This window comes from Rhinichthys klamathensis, unplaced genomic scaffold, assembly GCF_029890125.1.
Source record: "Rhinichthys klamathensis goyatoka isolate OS25496 unplaced genomic scaffold, OSU_Roscu_1.1 h1tg000040l_1, whole genome shotgun sequence".
In the NCBI taxonomy this organism is placed as follows: domain Eukaryota; kingdom Metazoa; phylum Chordata; class Actinopteri; order Cypriniformes; family Leuciscidae; genus Rhinichthys; species Rhinichthys klamathensis.
The window spans coordinates 10,925,002-10,944,721 of NW_026606587.1; the positions used below are offsets into that span (position 1 = coordinate 10,925,002).

The 19,720-nt window shown below is 39.2% G+C and overlaps 1 protein-coding gene across 4 annotated transcripts in view; it reads right to left on the reverse strand.

Annotated features, from left to right (window-relative positions):
* Window positions 1–593: 593 nt before the first annotated feature.
* agtpbp1 (ATP/GTP binding carboxypeptidase 1) overlaps window positions 594–19,720 on the reverse strand; it is a 49,585-nt gene continuing 30,458 nt past the window's right edge. For all 4 annotated transcript variants that reach the window (XM_056246854.1, XM_056246852.1, XM_056246853.1 and 1 more), the window contains 11 exons: window positions 16,570–16,656; window positions 16,314–16,462; window positions 15,926–16,013; window positions 15,680–15,824; window positions 14,601–14,751; window positions 11,844–12,024; window positions 11,397–11,526; window positions 11,180–11,311; window positions 10,184–10,360; window positions 3,918–4,087; window positions 594–847 (listed from right to left, as the gene is read on the reverse strand). In XM_056246854.1, coding sequence (XP_056102829.1) covers window positions 673–847; window positions 3,918–4,087; window positions 10,184–10,360; window positions 11,180–11,311; window positions 11,397–11,526; window positions 11,844–12,024; window positions 14,601–14,751; window positions 15,680–15,824; window positions 15,926–16,013; window positions 16,314–16,462; window positions 16,570–16,656 — 1,585 coding nt within the window. In that variant the 3' untranslated portion in view covers window positions 594–672. The remainder of the gene's footprint in view (window positions 848–3,917; window positions 4,088–10,183; window positions 10,361–11,179; window positions 11,312–11,396; window positions 11,527–11,843; window positions 12,025–14,600; window positions 14,752–15,679; window positions 15,825–15,925; window positions 16,014–16,313; window positions 16,463–16,569; window positions 16,657–19,720) is intronic.

A 19,720-nucleotide genomic window follows, 5' to 3' on the forward strand; every position in this document is an offset into this window, starting at 1 on the left:
ATTACAGCTGTACCATATGTTCTTAAAGAGATGTAAAGATGGTGTTTTGTCATGACCTTTTCTGTTTCTGTGTTTTTTTTTAGTATAACTAATTCAATTCAATGTCTTATTATAGGGACCTACTACATTTACACTTTTTAGATTATGTTTTATTAAAGGTTTCTGTCATTTACTCACCTTCATATCATTGCAAATCTGTATGACTTGTTTCTTTTCTGTGGAACATACTAGATGAGCACTAGATCTGGACTAGAGCACACAAATCTGCTTTTATAGTGTTTTTTTAAAACCTTGACAGCACCTGGTTACAGTATGACTTTTTCATCGTATGGAAAAGAGCAGTGTCAACATTCTTCACAACATCTCCTTTTGTGTTCCACAGAAGAATGAAAGTCAAACAGGTTTGGAACAGCGAGGATGATTTCTATGTAACATTACTTAGAGCGGTATAGCTTGAAAAGCATCTATATTCGCCATGGTCTCAAAAGGACCTTTTGCACTATTATGTTATGTTTGCTGTCAGAAAAGTGGTTTGGTTATACTTATTAAGGTAAGTTTTGTGAACAAGTTCTATGAAGAAGTAGGCGATTAGGCGAACACAGGTGACACAACACAGGCAAACGACCGGTGAGTTCAGCTAAAGCCTTACACTAAAGTGAGCCTGGTACGGTTTCAGTTAAGAGAGTCTTGGTGGCTGAACTCGGAGTCAGAATTGGGGTCCGGGAGTGCATGGTTATCCTGGAGATACCCTTCAGGATCGGGGTCATTCTCGTCATTGCTTTCCGCACTGTAGTCCACTTCCTCCAGGAACGCTGGCTCATCCTCATCCAACACGTATGTGGTGTTACTGCAGAAAACACACACAGACACATGGCTGTCACACAAAAACAGACCCTTTACAGTTTCGCATGGTCTTAAGGGCCTTGCACACTGAGTCGGAAATTTTCATATGCGTTTTTTCGTATTCGTCATCCTAAAAATTCGTCACGCACAGAAGCCTTGCACACACGGAGTCAGATGCGTAATAATTAATCCGCTGTGAAAAAAAATACAAAATGGAGTCTTTAAAGCAGCGAGAATGATTTTCTTGTCCTCTCTCTTTTTAAAAAGAGAAAAAGAAAGAGGGAATATTGGGTCAAGCTAGCAATACTGGAGCCACATGTTAAAAAGAAGACCACCAATTTCCATGAACAGTTCTGGATTTTGGCGTTCGCTTGTACGGTGGCTCTGAATCGTCAAAAAACCTCTCAAAATGCTTGCTGAGGATGCGAAAAACACATTTTTTTCTGACGAACGAAAGTTTCGGAGGCAGTGTGTAAACGCCATTGACACAACGCGAGGTCGTATTTATTTTTTAACGTGCGAAACTTTCGGGCGCGAATTTCGGACTCATGTGCAATGACCTTTACTCTTATCTGTATGAACATAAATGGAGTATTTTAAGTTGTTTCCTAGCCTGGGAAAACCCAGACAACTTCCGGCAAATTTAGATTTGCTCTGAAAGTTAGTCTGGCAAAGAGCTCATTCAAGCTCATTTCCAATCCGCTGAAATCGCGGCACCAATCAGAAACGTTGGGGCGGGCTTTACATGATGACGACAGCGCTGGGATTTTGAAGCAGATTTTGTAGCCTACATTACAAAGATGGATGCCGCCGTCGAACATCACTCGTTCGAATCAGCTATCGCGTCTGTTTTAAGCGATTTGAACGTTTCCTTTTTGTTAAAAACCAAGCAAAGAACAACACTCGGAGATGTTTCTCCGCCGCTCTGCATACGTCATCTCCTTCATCGCTCTGATTGGGTTTAGGTCTATCCGCGACGTCCGTTGGTGACGCCCCTCTGGAAATGATTTGTCTATGACGCTTTGCCAGACCATAACTCAGTTACAACTGAGAATGCTCTGGTTTTAACCAGGCTGGTTGTTATGAGACAAAATCATTTGGAAAATGGGAAGCCTCAGGAGCTCCTTCACTCGCTGTCTGCTCGTGGAAAGGTGTAGTGGACTCAGATGTATGGCACTTTTTCTCCTTCTCGCTCATCTTTCTGTGATTTCTTGAAAGAGCGTAAAGGCCCTTAAAAGGCAAAGGCACACCGAGTTACGAAATTCGCGTCTGAAATTTTCGCACGTTTAAAAATAAATACGACCTCACGTTATGTCAATCACGCCTCCGAAACTTTCGTCCGTCATAAAAAAAATCAAATCGGGTTCGATTTTCTGCGTTTTCCGCATCCGTAGCAAGCAGTTTGAATGGCGTTTTGACAATTCAGAGCCACCGAATCACGAATACGAAAAAACGCATACGCAAAAGTGTGCAAGGGCCTTAACATTGAACTTTGTGCATCTCCCATTGTCACTGCATGTTCATGAACTCTCATGAGCAAAGAAAATGACATCGTAGACTACGCACAACACCTTAATTAAACGACATCATCCAGATGTGCCAATCACCGGAACTAGGCAGAAAGACTACAGGAGTGCAAAAAAACTTTTTATTTTTATTTTGTACTTTTATAACACAAGAGATGCTTTTTTAATTTTATAGCTGATTGTGACCAAATACCTTTTTTATTATTTATCAGCCCTACAAAAACAAGACCCATGCAAGAGTGCATTCTGTTTACGGTTTAGTGCTTGTGACCCCAAAACCAAGGTACGTACCGATCCGTGACTTCCTTGTACCATTACCCCCCAAATATATATTTAGTAAGGTATATATTTGGACATTGACACAATTTTCATAATTTTGGCTCTGTATACCGCCAGAATAGAATTAAAATAAATCAAGATAAAATTAAAGTGCAGACATTCACATTTAATTCAACGGGTTGAACAAAAATATCATTTTACAGATGATGACAAGTTCAGAAATTACTAATTAAAAATGACCAGATATATCCAGATTTTCCATGATCGTTGGTGCATTGTGGACCAAGAAACCAGATCCCATCCCCAAGTCTCTATGATATTTGGCTCTCTATATATAGCTCAGGACTCCCCTTCAATGTAAGTCTATGGGATTTCCCACCTCTCCTCAACAAGCCACACAATTTGAGACATCGTTCATGTTTGTAGCAAAACAATGCGGGACGAGTTACGAGCCACAGTTTAATACTCAGGGTTAGAGATTTGAACAACCCCCTAACCTAAAGTTTGAGCTATAATGAACGACGGGTCAATACAACAAAACCAACAAACGACTCCTGTAGGGTAGCGGTCGAAAACCTCATGTGGCGGCACAGGAGGCATTTCTCAGCATCCCTCTCTCTCTCTCTCTCCTAACACAATAACCTTACTAAGAGTGATGATGGTTTTATGGCCCTCTTGTTAAGCAGTTAAATGGTTTAATGTGTGGTCTGGTGGTTTGGCTGGTTTTAGTGGGTTTTTAATGGTTTTAATGGTGTGATGGGGAAGAAACTGGATCCAAGTGAGACGGGCTGAGGGGAGGGGGGGGCAGACTCAAAGTGGATTAGCGGGCGTTTTGATCAGGTGATTAGATGACTATAATGAGCAGAGTGCTTCTCTCTTCACTCAAGTGCGCTGAGCCCCATGTGACTGACATCTCCTCAAGTGGTGCCGGCCATTAGAAGAGGGCTGCAAGATTGTGTGTGTGTGTGTGTGTGTGTGTATATGCATGTTATTATCCATTACAGAAATACACAGGTTGGGAGGGGCCGAAGTATGTTCCCAAGAAGCTTCTAGAATCTAGAAGCTTCTGACATCATGGACATCAGGGCTATTGTTGTTCTGAACATTGTGGGCTTCGAGCTGCTTAATGTTGTATTGAAACTTGATATGGCAGCTGTTGCGTCTTCTACGGTTTGCGCCGGTTCATGCGGCAGCACAATAACAGGACGTCCCTGAGCTGGATATGGTCATTGTACTGGTGTGTGTGTGTGTGTGTGTGTGTGTATTAACCTGGTGATGTTGGGGATGCTGCGTGTGTCTATCAAGTCGTTCTCTATGTCCAGTAGATGGGAGTTGTGGTTGTGGAGCTCCAATGGGGACGTGAAGCGTCTTAGCCTGAGCAGAGCCAAACAAAACTGAGCGCCCATTTCCTCCAATTCATTTGTCCCGATCTGGAGACCCTGCAAACACACACACACACACACAGATCCCATGTTACAAGCACTATTTGTATAGGATTAGTTTGCAAATGAAATCTGGTTCACATTCATTAACAGGGGACGTCTGTGATTTCATGTACTGATACAGACAGCATTGGGTTCTTTAGATTTGACTAAAACGGGAGTGTGTATTGTCTGTGTGTGAGACACGATGAATTATAAATAAAGCATTATGTATATTAAATGAAGGGAAGGAATTAATTCAATTAATTGCATACATAGACAGGTGGAGGGGTTCAGAGTAAATCTGATAGCAGGCTGAAGGACTAGCTTACAGCAAACAATGAACCAGAATATTTAAATGTAAAGCAAGCAATCTCATTGGCTGCAGGATCATGAGAGACCAATCCGCTTGTTCGGCTCTCTAGATAAAACTCAGGAGTCGGGACCACCCTTGAATGTAACTTAAGTTAAGCTCAGCATGTAGCATTTGTGGCATAATGTTCATTTACACAATAATTTTTAACTTGTCCCTCCTTTTCTTTAATAAAAAAAAAAAAAAAAAAAAAAATTTGAGATTAGTCAGGCACTTACAATGGAATTGGGGGCCAATTTCTGGATGGCTTATATGCAGAAATGTGAAGCGTATGATATTATATTAATTCTTCTGTTAAATCTTGTGCATTATTTGAGCTGTAAATTTGCAATTTGCAATTTTATTGACGTTGTAGGATTTAGGAGCTATGTTGCCATGGCAATAAAGTTGTAGAATTGTAAATATCTTCACTCATAAAAGGTATACAAGTGATTTTGTCACAGTAAAATCAAGTCAACAAGCATATTGTTTATGTCTTGTGCCAATAACACAGAGTATTTAAATATTTATGAATTGGCCCTATTCACTTCTATTGTAAGTGCCTCACTGTAACCCACAGCGCTTTTTTAAATTTTTTTAATAAAGAGATGGCAGGACAAATATTGAAATGAATTTTTGTGGAAATCAACATTGTGCTAGAATTCCGCTTGTTCGGCTCTCTAGATAAAACTCAGGACTCGGGACCACCCTTGAATCATGTAACTTAAGCTAAGCTCAGCATGTAGCATTTGTGGCATAATGTTCATTTATTTTGCACACAAATCTGAAAATGACTTTCTCATTCTGGCGAAATCTAATCTACACAACTTCCTCAAGAAAGGGCACACAGGTGGTTTTTATCAGTCTTCCCTGAAGCAAAGTATCGTGTTTACAATGCACCGGGATGATACACTGAGCGGTTCAAGGGAAGAACTAATCATTGGATTGGAAGTTGTGATTAATGGCATCAAATCTTTAAAAGGGTTTTGTTAGAAGCAAGTAAACTACACATCAGCTTTGTTTTCTAGGTTTTGTCTGAAGAAAACGGCACTTACTGGATTGCTTTGGGCAGAAATTCACAATATTTACACACAATTTTCTGTTGTCTTCTGTACAACTTTTCACAGAGTGAACCTTATTACATATGTTACATGTACTTACCATAGTAATAACAGTAAATTAGGCATAATTACATGCAACTAACCCTCAACAAAACCCTAATCCTTACCATATAGTAAGTACATGCAGTTAACTCAGTACTTAGATATATAATTACACTGTAACAATGACACCTTAAAATAAAGTGTAACCTTAAATTGATTTTAAATGTTGTTTCTTCGAAAGGAGAATATGGACTAGGGAAAAGAGGGCGACTTGGCAAGTCAATTATGCAAATGGAGCGTGCCAAGTCGCATTGACCAATACGCCATTTCATGTTGCATTTTTATTGGCCAGTCAGTAGGCATAGGTGGTAGCAGCAAACACACACTGAGATGATCATGCTGAATTTCATACCCTGTCAGAATATTATCGCAGGCTATCTTCGGTCACAAGACCGTGACAATGGCCGTCTTTGAACCTCTCTCGCTGTATGACGTAGGAACGTTTTGGAGCCACGACCACAGAAATCACCCCGATTGGTCATCTTTCATCTCGGACAGCCCGAAATCATACAGTTTACCGAGCATTAGAGAATATAACCGCTAGGTGACGGCTCCAACACAGGTATAAATACGTTTTTTTAGTGAACTGAAAACTAACTATAGAATACAGTGCTGTGGATTTAGTTTATCTACAGGAGGATGTACTCTAGCACTAATCTAGTTCCTGTAAATTGTCAGTTGGTCATTCTAGACAGAAAGAAGCTTCAGCCATGTTACTTGAACTCACAGAGACGCCATTATGTGTCCTAGAGAGAGACAGAAGACTGTGAGTCACTATCAGAGACCTGAGACCACTGCATCTTACACAGATGGTCTATAGCGCCATCTATTGTTCACATGCATCATGACAACCTGTCATTTTATATTATTTATTGACATTTGAACATTTCTTCATTAAGACAGTTATAGAAACATGCAGTGGTCATCGCCTTTGAATATTGAAACCATCTGTTTAGATCTCGTGTGAGAGTGTATTTGTAGCTTTAAATCTGGTGTCCATGAAACAAAATTCGTTAGTGATTTGCTTGTTTGTCTTGATGCATATTATCAAACACATGTCTCTAATGGACATCTTCATTACGATGTGGGATTACAAAACGCTAGTGCTTCTACTAATAATATTTAAAAGGTGTAATTGAACAGGCCATGCTTACTTTTACACCCTTTTCTCTTTTTTAACATGGTTGAGAAAAGTAAAAAGAACGGTTGTCATTTTTAAATGCCATGTTGAATCCCAAAACAAAATTTAGAAATGTACATGCTTCGCACAGAATAAAATATTGAGATCTTTTAAGAATTTTTGTTTATGACTTTGCGCACCTTTTATTAATTATTAAAAAATACACAAATCAATATATAAAATTTCATTTTGACCAAATTAGAAATGTTTCTCCTGCACTTTTGAATCATAGCCATGTCTCATGAACCAGAGAGGTAACTTAAAGGGATAGTTCACCCAAAAATAAAAATTCTTTTATAATAACTTTTTGGGCCGGTCAGTTTCGATCCCTTAAGAAGCCTATGGAGGAGTGATCCAGCTCTCAGATTTAATCAAAAATATCTTAATTTGTGTTCCAAAGATGAACGAAAGTCTTACGGGGTTGGAACAACATGAGGGTGAGTAATTACTGACAGAATTTTCATTTTTGGCTGAACTATCCCTTTAAGGTAAAACGTACAATGCAGAGCACCTGTTTCAACATATTAATCAGTTGTCCCCCTCTTTCTCCTTTAAAAGTCAATCCGTTTTCGCTCCCAAGGCATCCGATACTGCCGCATATCCAAGAGAAATGTGCTCACTATACTGACACCAAAAGTGCCCAGCGACGAGGTGGAATAATTAAACAAAAAACATGCTAGATACCAAAACACCCTAAATTTAACATTTATACTCTTACAAAATAAAGGTTCTTTATTAGCATCTATGAAGAACCTTTAACATCTATGGAACCTTTTCATTGCACAAAAGCTTCTTTATAGTAGAAAAAAATGTTTTTTTAGATTACTAAAAAAGTTCTTCACACAAAGAAATAAAAATGGTTCTTTTAAGAACTTTCACTGAAAGGGTCTTTGGGAAATCAAAAATGGTTCATTTATGACATTGCTGCAGAAACACCATTTTTGGAACCTTTATTTTTAAGAGTGTATATAAAGTATATATATAAAAAAACAAGTTGCATATTATTTCTCTAATTTTCAATAAAATACAATATGCTATTTGTCAGTGTTAACTATTAAAGAAGAACCACATCTTCCATATTTCATTTCTGGTTTAAAAATAGAGAAATGGATGGACACAAAAATACACGGACCAAAATAGCATTGTCCTTTCAATTTGGATGAAAAAGCTTATGAAGTGATTAAGAGACCAGAGTAAACAGATCTGAATCTAGACAAACTACATAATTGCAGTTGTGTTAATTCTAGGGTTGCAAAATTCCAGGGAATTAACGGGAATTAGTGGGAATAAACTGGAAATTTGCTAAATTGCAAGTTAGCCTATAACAGGAAACTTAAAGGGATAGTTCACTTCAAAATGAAAATTCTGTCATTTACTCACCCTTAAGTTGTTTCAAACCTGTATAAAGTTATTTCATCTGCACAAAAGAAGATATTTTGAAGAATGTTGGTGACCTGACAGTTGATGGACCACTGACTTCCACAGAATAGTTTTTCCTATTATGGAAGTCAACGTGGTCCATCAACTGTCAGGTTACCAACATTCTTCAACATATTTTCCTTTGTGTTCACCAGAAGAAAGACATTCATACAGGTTTGAAACAACTTGAGGGTGAGTAAATGATGACAGAATTTTAATTAAGTGAACTATTCCTTTAAATGTAGCTAAAAAAAAAAAAAAAAAAAAAAAAACATCTTGCAGCATAATCTTGGTTTAAACAACCAGAATGCAAATTCAGTTGAAATGCTACCCTGTGAATTCCTCAACCACATGCACACAGCAACATTTTATACGCGACATTTTATAAATCAGGCCCTGGTCGCTCTGGAATTAGAGGATTTATTTTAATTACTTTTTTGGATGAAATTGATTTTTTTTAATACTTTTAAAAAAATGAAAAGAACTTTTCCACCCTTTTGCAACCCTAGTTATTTAATAGATTTGGTGACATGTAGCCTGGTTAAAACCAGAGCATTCTCAGTTGTAACTGAGTTATGGTCTGGCAAAGCGTCATAGACAAATCATTTCCAGAGGGGCGTCACCAACGGACGTCGCGGATAGACCTAAACCCAATCAGAGCGATGAAGGAGATGACGTATGCAGAGCGGCGGAGAAACATCTCCGAGTGTTGTTCTTTGCTCGGTTTTTAACAAAAAGGAAACGTTCAAATCGCTTAAAACAGACGCGATAGCTGATTCGAACGAGTGATGTTCGACGGCGGCATCCATCTTTGTAATGTAGGCTACAAAATCTGCTTCAAAATCCCAGCGCTGTCGTCATCGTGTAAAGCCCGCCCCAACGTTTCTGATTGGTGCCTCGATTTCGACGGATTGGAAATGGGCTTGAATGAGCTCTTTGCCAGACTAACTTTCAGAGCAAATCTAAATTTGCCGGAAGTTGTCTGGGTTTTCCCAGGCTAGGTGACATGACCTGTTATTCTAAAATGTAGAAAAGTCAAAAGAATGAGTAGATACGGTCAAACTTGTTTCTCGTCATTTCTCTGGTATTAGGGACACCAAGTTGATTTTGGACAGGATATGAGTATAATCACTTCCACTTCATGAAGTCCAGTGATAAAGATGTTTTGACTTGCAGGATTGCAAAAAGACTTCTTCTAGAACAAAATAACTGGTGAAAAGATTACTCATATCATTCTTTTCAAAGGCAGAGTAAATGCACAGCTATTTATGTGTGAAAATATTCACCTTGGGTTATGAAGCCCAGCAACTCTGAATTACAGAGCCAAATGAATCCGGTGAGAATTGCTACCAGGGGTTAAAGCATGGCATCTCAGAAGGCTGAATTTTATCACAAACGAAGCTGTTGTTCATTCCAGCTGAGAACCGCCCTGCCAAGACCTTGTCATCTCAACAGATAGTTTCAGCAAGCCAAGAACCTTGATGTCAGACTGACCAACATTTATTTGCACCCCAAATACGAACCGCAGTTAAAACTGAAGATGTGTTAGTCATTTAAATTTTTCTTGTCATGTTTTTTTTTTTTATTTCCTCAGCATTCACATGGGATTACTGTGTTTTATATTTTGAACGTTTCTTGTCTCTTTGTTTAGTATTCCCGACACCCTGTGAGAAATTAATTTTCCATGACGATTACTAGATAACAGCAAAAACAAAAAGAGCAAGGCTAGAAACATACTTTACACAAGTAGGCCACCGCGTTTTAAAATTTGTTACATATTTTGCAATGCAACAACACGTAAATCCATTCATGGTAATTTATTTCCTACGTGCACTTTTGTTCTTTATCTGGTGTTGTTTTTATCTGATATTCCTTGTAATTTTCAGAAAAACTCATTTTCTACCAGCAATCTCAGTAATATTTCGAAGTTTTAAAAATAAAAGGTTATGTTAAGGTAAAGTGTGTGTGTGTGTGTGTGTGTAAAACTACCCAGACCTCACCTTGTATTTGCCCTGGTCACAGCCACACAGGGTGCTCTCCATGGTGTAACTGCGCTGCACTCCGATCTCTCTCCAGACCACCACACGCGCCGTGGCTTCTTTAGAGCGCTCGACTACAAAACTGCAGCTGGACAGGCTGAACGCTGGAGCCATCTGAGACAGCAGCTTAGGCAGAGTCTAAAACACACGAGAAGTGGCATTTACATGAACAAATCAACACTTTTTTTAAGACTATGTTTTATGCTGCCTTTAAAGAATGTTGAACATGTAAAAAGGCATAACAGTTCCTCTTTAGAATGTAATGTTGCTGTTTGAGCATGAAAAGGGTCTGCAAAGTCACTCCAAAAGGATTTATTCTTTATATCAGTGTTTCCCAACCCTGTTCCTGGAGGCACACCAACACTACACATCAAACTCTTCCTAATCAAACACACCTGATTCAACCTATCAGCTTCAACCCATGATTCAACCAATTACATTTTTATCAAAATGTATGCATGAAAACCTGTTCTAGAGCCCCAAAACAATAAGACTAAAAGGACATTAAAGGACTTTAAAAGATTAACCCTCCAAAAAAAGTTACAACTCAACCTCATGTAATTTCAAAATAATATCTTTCTTCTGAGAAAAGAAGATTGTTCAGATGTTTTTGTCCATATTATGAATGTTAATGGGACCAAAAACTTTTAAGCTCCAAAGATGACACAAAGGTGTAGAATGAATTTAATACATACAAAAACATCTGAAACATTTATCAAATATCTTCTTTTGTGTTGTGCATTTTTGGGTCACCAATTCCTTTAATGTGTAAATGTGGGCAGTTAAATGTTAATGAGGGCCATACATGTGAAAAACCCAATTTTGCCATTTTTTCCCCCCCCATAAATGTTCTGAATGGACAGAGGGAGCTGTGTGTTGTGAATGTCAGATTATATCTAAATAATACATCAAACTTGCCAATAAAAGAGGAGTATACGAAGTGTGCAGATGTGTTACCCTGTATCCAAGGTCCTCGTGTAGGTCAACAGTGCTGGTGTTGACATTGGTCTGCCACACCGTCTCCTTAATACTACAGCCGTACATGAAAACATTCTTCTTCCGTGAATGGCCGTGATAGTCGCAGAACACCTAAACAGACAGACACACACACACTGCTGGTGTCATTACACAGTTTACACCGGGTTCTCTCATCTACAGCATGACGCTCTCTCACCAGTGGAGTTCTTCCAGTAGCTCTGAGGTACTGCAGGAGACTCTTGGAGTGGTAGATGGTGGGATGAAGCTCGGTGTTGGGGTTCTGCCACTGTCTGTTCAGATCCTCCCCACTCAGAGAACAACGATGACTGCAACGTGACCATGAAGAAGATTGAAATATGTGATTACAGATAAAGGTCATGAAGAAGTATTGCAGTTTCTAATATTGGTAACACTGCGTGATAACTTTCATTAGGAGTGTTAACAAACAGTATCATAGTATCTGCATCATTTTTAAAATGCAGTATATTTTCCTGCCCATATACATTTTTTTAAATAATATAATAATAATAAAAATCCTTGTTTGTGCTGTACTAATGATGAGGGAACATTATCAACAGCTTCTGTTCATTTGCAGAACCAGTGTGGCACGTGGTGGAGGTGATTTTGTTGTTTGCTGACATACTTTCCGTTGATGACCCCGTCAGGGTTGAGCATGGGGATGATTTTGAAGATGTAGCTCTCTCGTAGACTTTGGGCTTGAGGACTGCAGCTCATGAGAAACTCCAGAGTGCCCTTCATCACCCAGCTAGAGTTAGTCTCTCCAGGATGCACCCGCGCAGACAGAAACACCACCGGACGGCTTCCTACAAACACACACATTACAGCATTGCTGAGCGAGTCACACTCATTCACGGAGACTGAAACGACAATCACATTATGGACTGTGTGCATGAGAGAATGCCTGGAAGAGAGCCTGAGTGAGTTCATGCGCAGGGAGTGCTGCTAAGGTGCATGTAACAGCACACGTAAGCAAGTGCTTTCAAGAATGCATGCATAAGAAAGTGCATGTGAGAGTGTTAATGAAAGAGCGTGCATGAGAGGTTTTATGTGAAAGTGCATGAGAGGTGGAAATGACAATCGAACTAGGATCCATGTGAATGAGAGAGCATGTGAGAGTGTTAATGACAGCATGTATGTAAGAGAGCCAAAACAGGTGAATGTGAGCGCTTGGTAGCGAGCTTAAGTGTGAGCATGTGACTGTGCATGCATGTACGTCAGCGGGCATGCAAAAGTGCATGACAGTGTTCGTGACACTCGTGTGTTGTATGACGTATGCGGGAGTGCATATGAGTGTGTACGTATATTAGAAAGTGTATTTGAGCATGTGCATGTGAGAGCATTCATGAGAGTGTGCATAAGGAAGCATGTAAATGTTTGAGAGTGAGTGCATGTGAGTGTGCATAAGGATCCATGTGAGCGTTCATCAGAGAGAGTGCATGTGAGCATGCATAAGAACACGTGACCACGTTCACGAGAGTGCATGTGAGCATAAATGTGAGTGCATGTTGAGTGTGCATGAGAACACATGCGAGTGTGTTCATGACTCAGTCAATGCATGTGAGGTTGCATGAGAATGCATGTGAGTGTTCATAAGAGTGAGTGCATGTGAGGTTGCATATGAATGCATATAAGAGTGTTCATAAGAGTGAATGCATGTGAGCGTGCATGAGGACGCATGTGAGAGTGTTCATTAGAGAGAGGGCATGTGAGGTTGCATATGAATGCATTATAAGAGTGTTCATAAGAGTGAATGCATGTGAGCGTGCATGAGAACGCATGTGAGAGTGTTCATTAGAGAGAGTGCATGTGAGTGCTCATAAGAGTGAATGCATGTGAGCATGCTCATTATAGAGAGTGCATGTGAGTGTGCATGAGGAATCATATGAGAGAGTTCATTAGTGTATGTGAGCGTGCATGAGGACGCATGTGAGTGTTCATTAGAGAGAGTGCATGTGAGTGTTCATAAGAGTGAATGCATGTGAGCGTGCTCATTAGAGAGAGTGTGTATGTGAGCGTGCATGAGGACGCATGTGAGTGTTCATTAGAGAGAGTGCATGTGAGTGCTCATAAGAGTGAATGCATGTGAGCATGCTCATTATAGAGAGTGCATGTGAGTGTGCATGAGGAATCATATGAGAGAGTTCATTAGTGTATGTGAGCGTGCATGAGGACGCATGTGAGTGTTCATTAGAGAGAGTGCATGTGAGTGTTCATAAGAGTGAATGCATGTGAGCGTGCATGAGGACGCATGTGAGTGTTCATTAGAGAGAGTGCATGTGAGTGTTCATAAGAGTGAATGCATGTGAGCGTGCTCATTAGAGAGAGTGTGTATGTGAGCGTGCATGAGGACGCATGTGAGTGTTCATTAGAGAGAGTGCATGTGAGCGTTCATAAGAGTGAATGCATGTGAGCGTGCTCATTAGAGAGAGTGTATGTGAGCGTGCATGAGGACACGTGAGAGAGATCATGGGAGTGAGTGCATGAACATGCATGTGAGATTGTTCATTAGAGTGTGCATGTGTGCATGCATGAGGTTGCATGTGTGAGTGTTCATGAAAGTGAGAGCTAAAGAGTGTGTATGCAAAAGTGTGTAAGAATGCATGTGAGTGTTTATGTGAGCGTGAGAGTGGATTTTTGTGATTCATGAGAGTGAGTGCATTTAAAGCAACACTAAGTAAAATTTTTTACCATAAAATAATGTTTTCAAAATCCACTGAAACGGTTCATCAAGTCGTGACATGGTGCCATGCACTTATGCCTCCGCTTTGCGGTCCTTTATCTGATATATTCACGCTATGTAAGATTGCCAGATCGGGTGGCGTTTCTGTAGTCCGAATGAGACATAAGAAAACTACAAATTTGACTTGCTTTACGGCAAGCGTTACAATTGCCGATAGATGGAGCGTACTCGACAGTAGACTACAACTACATGTAAGATACCTAGCAGCCGGGTAGCTTTTGAATTGTCATCATGATTCCAAAGCCGGTGCTGGATAAACTGAGAGCATGTGCGTGCGTGCGCGACAGCAGGATGCGGTAGGCTAAATTATTTACGACAGCGGTAATGGACAATTCCGCTTCCAACCTGTAGGGCGACCGCAGAGGAAAAGTTACTTGGTGTTGCTTTAAGAGTACATGCCGTTTCTTACCCACTAAACCAGGGGTTAAGTTCCATCCTTACTCCAACACAATATACCTGTAGTTTTTAAATAAGCCTGAAGGACTTGATTCGCTGGACCAGGTGCGTCAAATTAGGGTTGAAGCTAAACTCTGCAGGGCTGTGGTCTTCCAGGAACTGAGTTTTGCACCCCTGCACTAAACTGATTGCTATGGCTGTATGTTTATCAGTGATGTTCCTGTGTGTGTGTGTGTTACATACTGAACTGGCTGATATGGTCATTGCTGGAGGATTCTGGCATGGCTGTGATGGTGAGCAGGGGACAGCTGTTTCCTCCCAGCGTTTCACACAGATCCTCCTGTCTGTAGTAGATCTGAGCAGTACTCAAAGCACTCAACTTCTGCAGATGCATCTAAACAAATGAGGAACAAAATCAAACTGAATCCTACTTTGGATCCTACTATATATCATGCAAGATTAGGATGATGGTAAAATCAAGGTATATTGAAAATTAGTGTGAGAGTGAGCAATTCCAAAACAGCGCAAATGGGAGTGTAAAGTTCTGCGCATGATCTACAGACCACACGCAAATTAAAGAACACCGACGCAGCCGGATCATTTCCATAATGACCAGCTCAATCTACCAGTTGGCGTCTGGTTTAAGAAATGCTTTTTTGTGCTGTAAATAATGACGCAAACACCGGTAAATTGACTAGCGCAAACCTTAGTAAATCACCTTGCATGATTCATTTAAATTCTTGCGTACATTTTGCGCCTGAAAGGGAAACTTCTACAAATGCATATGCAATAAGGTCAGCCGCAAAAATAACCCTATCCATCCCTTTTCAGTGTTCATTTTTCACTGTGTGTCCAGTAGTTTGAGAGTAGTTTTCTAACGCCAAAAGAGGGTTTGCAAGCTGTTAGTAAATCTGGCCCCATATGTCCCCTGATGGTATCCATTTTCTGGTAAATTTGTCACCCTTATTTCTGAATTCATTAGTTCACCCTTATTTCTGAATCATGCTTACAGGGCTAATATTGCCACATTAAAAAAGTTGGAACATGCACACATGCACATTAAAAGTGGGACATGCACACTAAACCCCTAGTCCACAGCGCCAACAGTAATGCTGAATGTTAAGGTAAATTTTGTTACAGCACATCACAGTATATAATGTATTCTGTTATATAAGACCCAACTTTATGCACCCAAACTGTCATACTACATAGTCAAAAGTACAACTGTAACCAGCAAAGTACATAATTTTAGTACATGTGAGTTGAGGAATACTATTTAAACTAATGTGCTTCTTGATAAGGAGGGTACATTTGTATAGTACCTTCAGCATCGAGTAGGTGTATGGATAATGATAGGCAAAGTAGCAAACATCATCTTTATGCTGAAAGGTCACAGTGAAGGTCATGGTGAAGTATGATTTGCCCTTTTGCCCTCCGGCTGCAATGGAGCTTCGTGAGAAATGATTCCTAGATGAGAAGAATAGAGGTCAATGCATGACAACCCACAAATCAAAGTACTTTTACAGATTATAATACAATGATATACAACATAAAAGGATGGTACTAACTTGTAGTAGCAGATGTCTGATCCTGTTCTAACCCATTGGGGCCTGCCGTTGATGGCATCCTGTACAGAGTACATGAGCACCTGCATACCTGTCACATCATAGGAAAAACCAGACAAAAACCTGACAAACTCTGACTTTAAAGATGGCTAGAGATGGGTTGACTAAGTACATTTAAGTAGCTGAATACTATACAACATCCAAACATACTTTGCATAACACAATGACATTCTAGCTCTAGCACAATTCAGAACACTTAGTACTTTAGTACTGGGTTACTTAATAATCCAGTTTAATGGCACAGACATTTGAAAGAACCTACTCGAGTACACAAACACAGATGTGAATGGCGATAGAGTATGTTTCTGGACTGATGCTTGAAATAACCCACCATAATTGAATTGGCTGTTAGACTTCTCACAGTTGATTATATTGAATCGATAACGAACTCCAGGACGCATATTGCCCACCTCGAAATAGAACCACTGGTGATAGTGATTACTATTGATGTCTGAGTTCAAGATCAAGTCATACTCAAACCTGCCGATAGAAAAAGGCAATACACAGAACAGAAAAATAAGAAACGGCTTCATTTTATGAAAAGCAAATTTATTCAGCAACAACAAAAATGCTTATTCTGCACATACTTTCTGACTTGCATTGCTTTCCGTAGGTTTCCAGACTCAAATTTAGAGTTGAACTTGAGAGACTCCCCATTGTCAATAACTGGACAACTGAAAAGACAAATAAATTTACATTGTTTTTTTTTTTAGTTATTCAAAATATGTGAATCATCAAAGACAGTCTGGGTGTGTTTAAAACAATAAATGTGGTCATATCTGTGATATTCCATAAACCTGAGCAATTAGTTAAAAAAAGGAATCTAACAGAGATATTAAAAAGTGTTGGTTTATAAATACAGTTTTTTTTTTCCAGCTTCAACCAGTGTTGGCCGATATATACCAGATGATAAAATAAATCTGTGTTATACTACAGGGCTAATGAATGCTTGAACCTGATTGATATACAAAGTTTGGAGGTGTGCAATTATTTTCAAGGAAGCGTATCAAGACCACTTTGATTAAAAATAGGCAAAATAATCAAAAGCTATTAGGACTTTTTGAAATTTCATTACAAGTTTTGACCAGAAGTTGCCATTTTCTTGAAACTTTATGAGTATCTTTAGGGCATGGAGTTAATGACCCATACTTAGTTTCATAACGATACGCTAATGCATTTGTAAATTACAGCATTTTAATTTAAAGTTTAAAATGGCTGATATGGGAAAATTGGATTCCATTTGACACTGTATGCAGTACCGAATCTAACAAGACCACTTTTATAATTTTTAGGCAAACCGTTCAGAAGTTACAGAGGCAGTCGAAGACATTAAAAGTCATCACGCCGAACAGGTAAACTCAGTCCGCTTTTACAGCATCATTATGCTTAAAATTGTGCTCTTATAAACTAGTCTAACTCAAATGTTCTGGGAAAATGTTTTTAGATAAAAACTGAAAGAGTTGTCAGAACCTTAGTGATGGTGACGTTGAAGTCATGGGACCGTGGTGTACTGTAGTTGGTTTATAGCCTACCTTTAGCTTTTTACTTCTGGTGACTACGTTTAGGCTTCAAACTTAATAAAAGTTGTGTTCATCTGTGATAATTACCTTGATGGACAAAACTTGCAAGTATCATAAACTTTTGCTGATCACAGAGCTTGTTTTTAGCGCTAATCCAAAAGCCTTTTGTCGAGGGAACCAGCATTACGCTTTTTAAGGCTTTTTTCCCATAGGCTTTTAAGTAAGCGTAACGTAAACTGCCGGTTGGCCTACAAAGTGACGTCATACCTGCACCACTCAAAAAACAAAAGCATTGCGGATATATAGCCTCACAGCCAGTTAGGCATGCTCTTCATCTGCGCGAGATTCGAGAACAGTTGGGTTCATCAAAATGCTTTTAATATCTTTTTTACAGCATGGTCTAAAGATGATGTGAGCAATTTTTGGGTGGAAATCATTTGAATGGTCTAAGACGGGTTTGAAAAAGTTTTTCCGAAAATCGAATCGTCTTGAGCCAAGGAATCAGAGGAAAAAAGATTTCTATCCTTACGGTTCATAAGTTATTAGCATAAACGTAAATGAAAATTTGGACAGTTAGTGGCACTAGAGGCATTGAGTTAGAGACTCAAAACTTGCTGTGGTTAATGACGAGAATGTGCTCTATCTGTGTTCCAAATTTCATCATTTTCCCACATGCAGCTTTATGGGCTGCCATTGACTCAAGAGCAGAAGAAAAGGAAATAATAATAAGACGAAGAAGAACACTAATGATTATTATTATTAGGGAGCTTGGCCATTTTTTATATAAATTTGTTTTACATGACTATAAAAATCTAAAGTTTTTACCTTAAAAACATTTGATCCTACCTTTATTTTAGTCAAAAACACCTTTCACTGTTTTGTTTTTTTATTAATATTTAGTTGTATAAGTATTTCGAAACCCAAAAAATGTGTAATGTATATTGTTGATGATCAAAATACAATACAATTTGGTTAGCTCATCATAGTGTAAGATTTGAGGGCGAACCAAACACAAATGAATCTTCCAGATGATTCGTTCAAACATAATTCCACACAAAAACGTCAACTCCACACTCCAGACCCCAAATCAGGACCATAAATGAAGTGGGCTCCAGCCAGTCTGAGCTAACTAGATCCCCCCCCCCAGCTAAGTACTTTATGGCCATGCAAGCTTGTAAAGGATAAACGTGTCAACATTAGGCAGACATTTTAAAAGACAGATTGGTTCGGAGATGGCACAGCTCGAACCCCACCAAGATAATGCTAGAGGTTGTTTGATCCTAAGACAGATTTGGAAAGCAGATCTTTCTTCTTCTTAAGGACCTCTGAACCACCCCAGGGTTGAAATCTCTTAAAACCACAGAGACGAGACTTTTACATGATTAAAAGGCATCAGATCATTCCACATGCTAAATGGACTTATAATCAAACATCGTTCAACTGAATAATTCTATATCATATCTATAACCTAATAAACCTATATATTTATAGGTTACAAAGATTTCGAGTAGACATACAGACGACGATTCAGACCAGACATGTAGACGAGTAGGCAAAAGACTGCAGATCAAGATCAGAAGAACATGGGTTAAACAAATTCTTTCAAGCCATCTAATACTCTCGTCTCACTTTTCTTTCTCTTACTTAGTTTCTTTTCTTTTCCGTTGAGAGTCTCGGTTCTAAGTTAAGTTTTGCTGTACAGTTTAGGTCAACGATTCCACAGCAAAGCCCGCATCCAACTTCAAAGACTTTCCATCCATCCACCAACACACCATGTGATTGGCCGCCCAAGACATCAATCCAGACACGACGAGACCGCCAGCCAATCAACGAACCCGGAAAACCCCTTTTTATGCCGACAAATGGACCCCCAAAAGAACGCAAAGGCAAACGCAAGTAGCCTCCAGGCTCTTAGCTGAACTGGTGCTTTGATATAAAATGTAATAACCCACCTGAGAAACGATAGAAGGGTTAAATTAACGATTGATGGTTCCTTCAGGTCATGTCTTAAAAGTGCATATATTGCTAGAAACTTCACCATCTAGCTCTTAAAACTCATTCTTTTCTCACTTTCTTTCTTTCTGCAACTCGTATGAATGTGTGTTTGCGTGTATTTGTGTTGATATTAGTTATATGTGTTAGAATAATCAAAGTTTTGTTTGTATTTTAAAGAGAAGTGTTCTTGTGTTATGTGATTACAAATTTAATGTCTTAAACT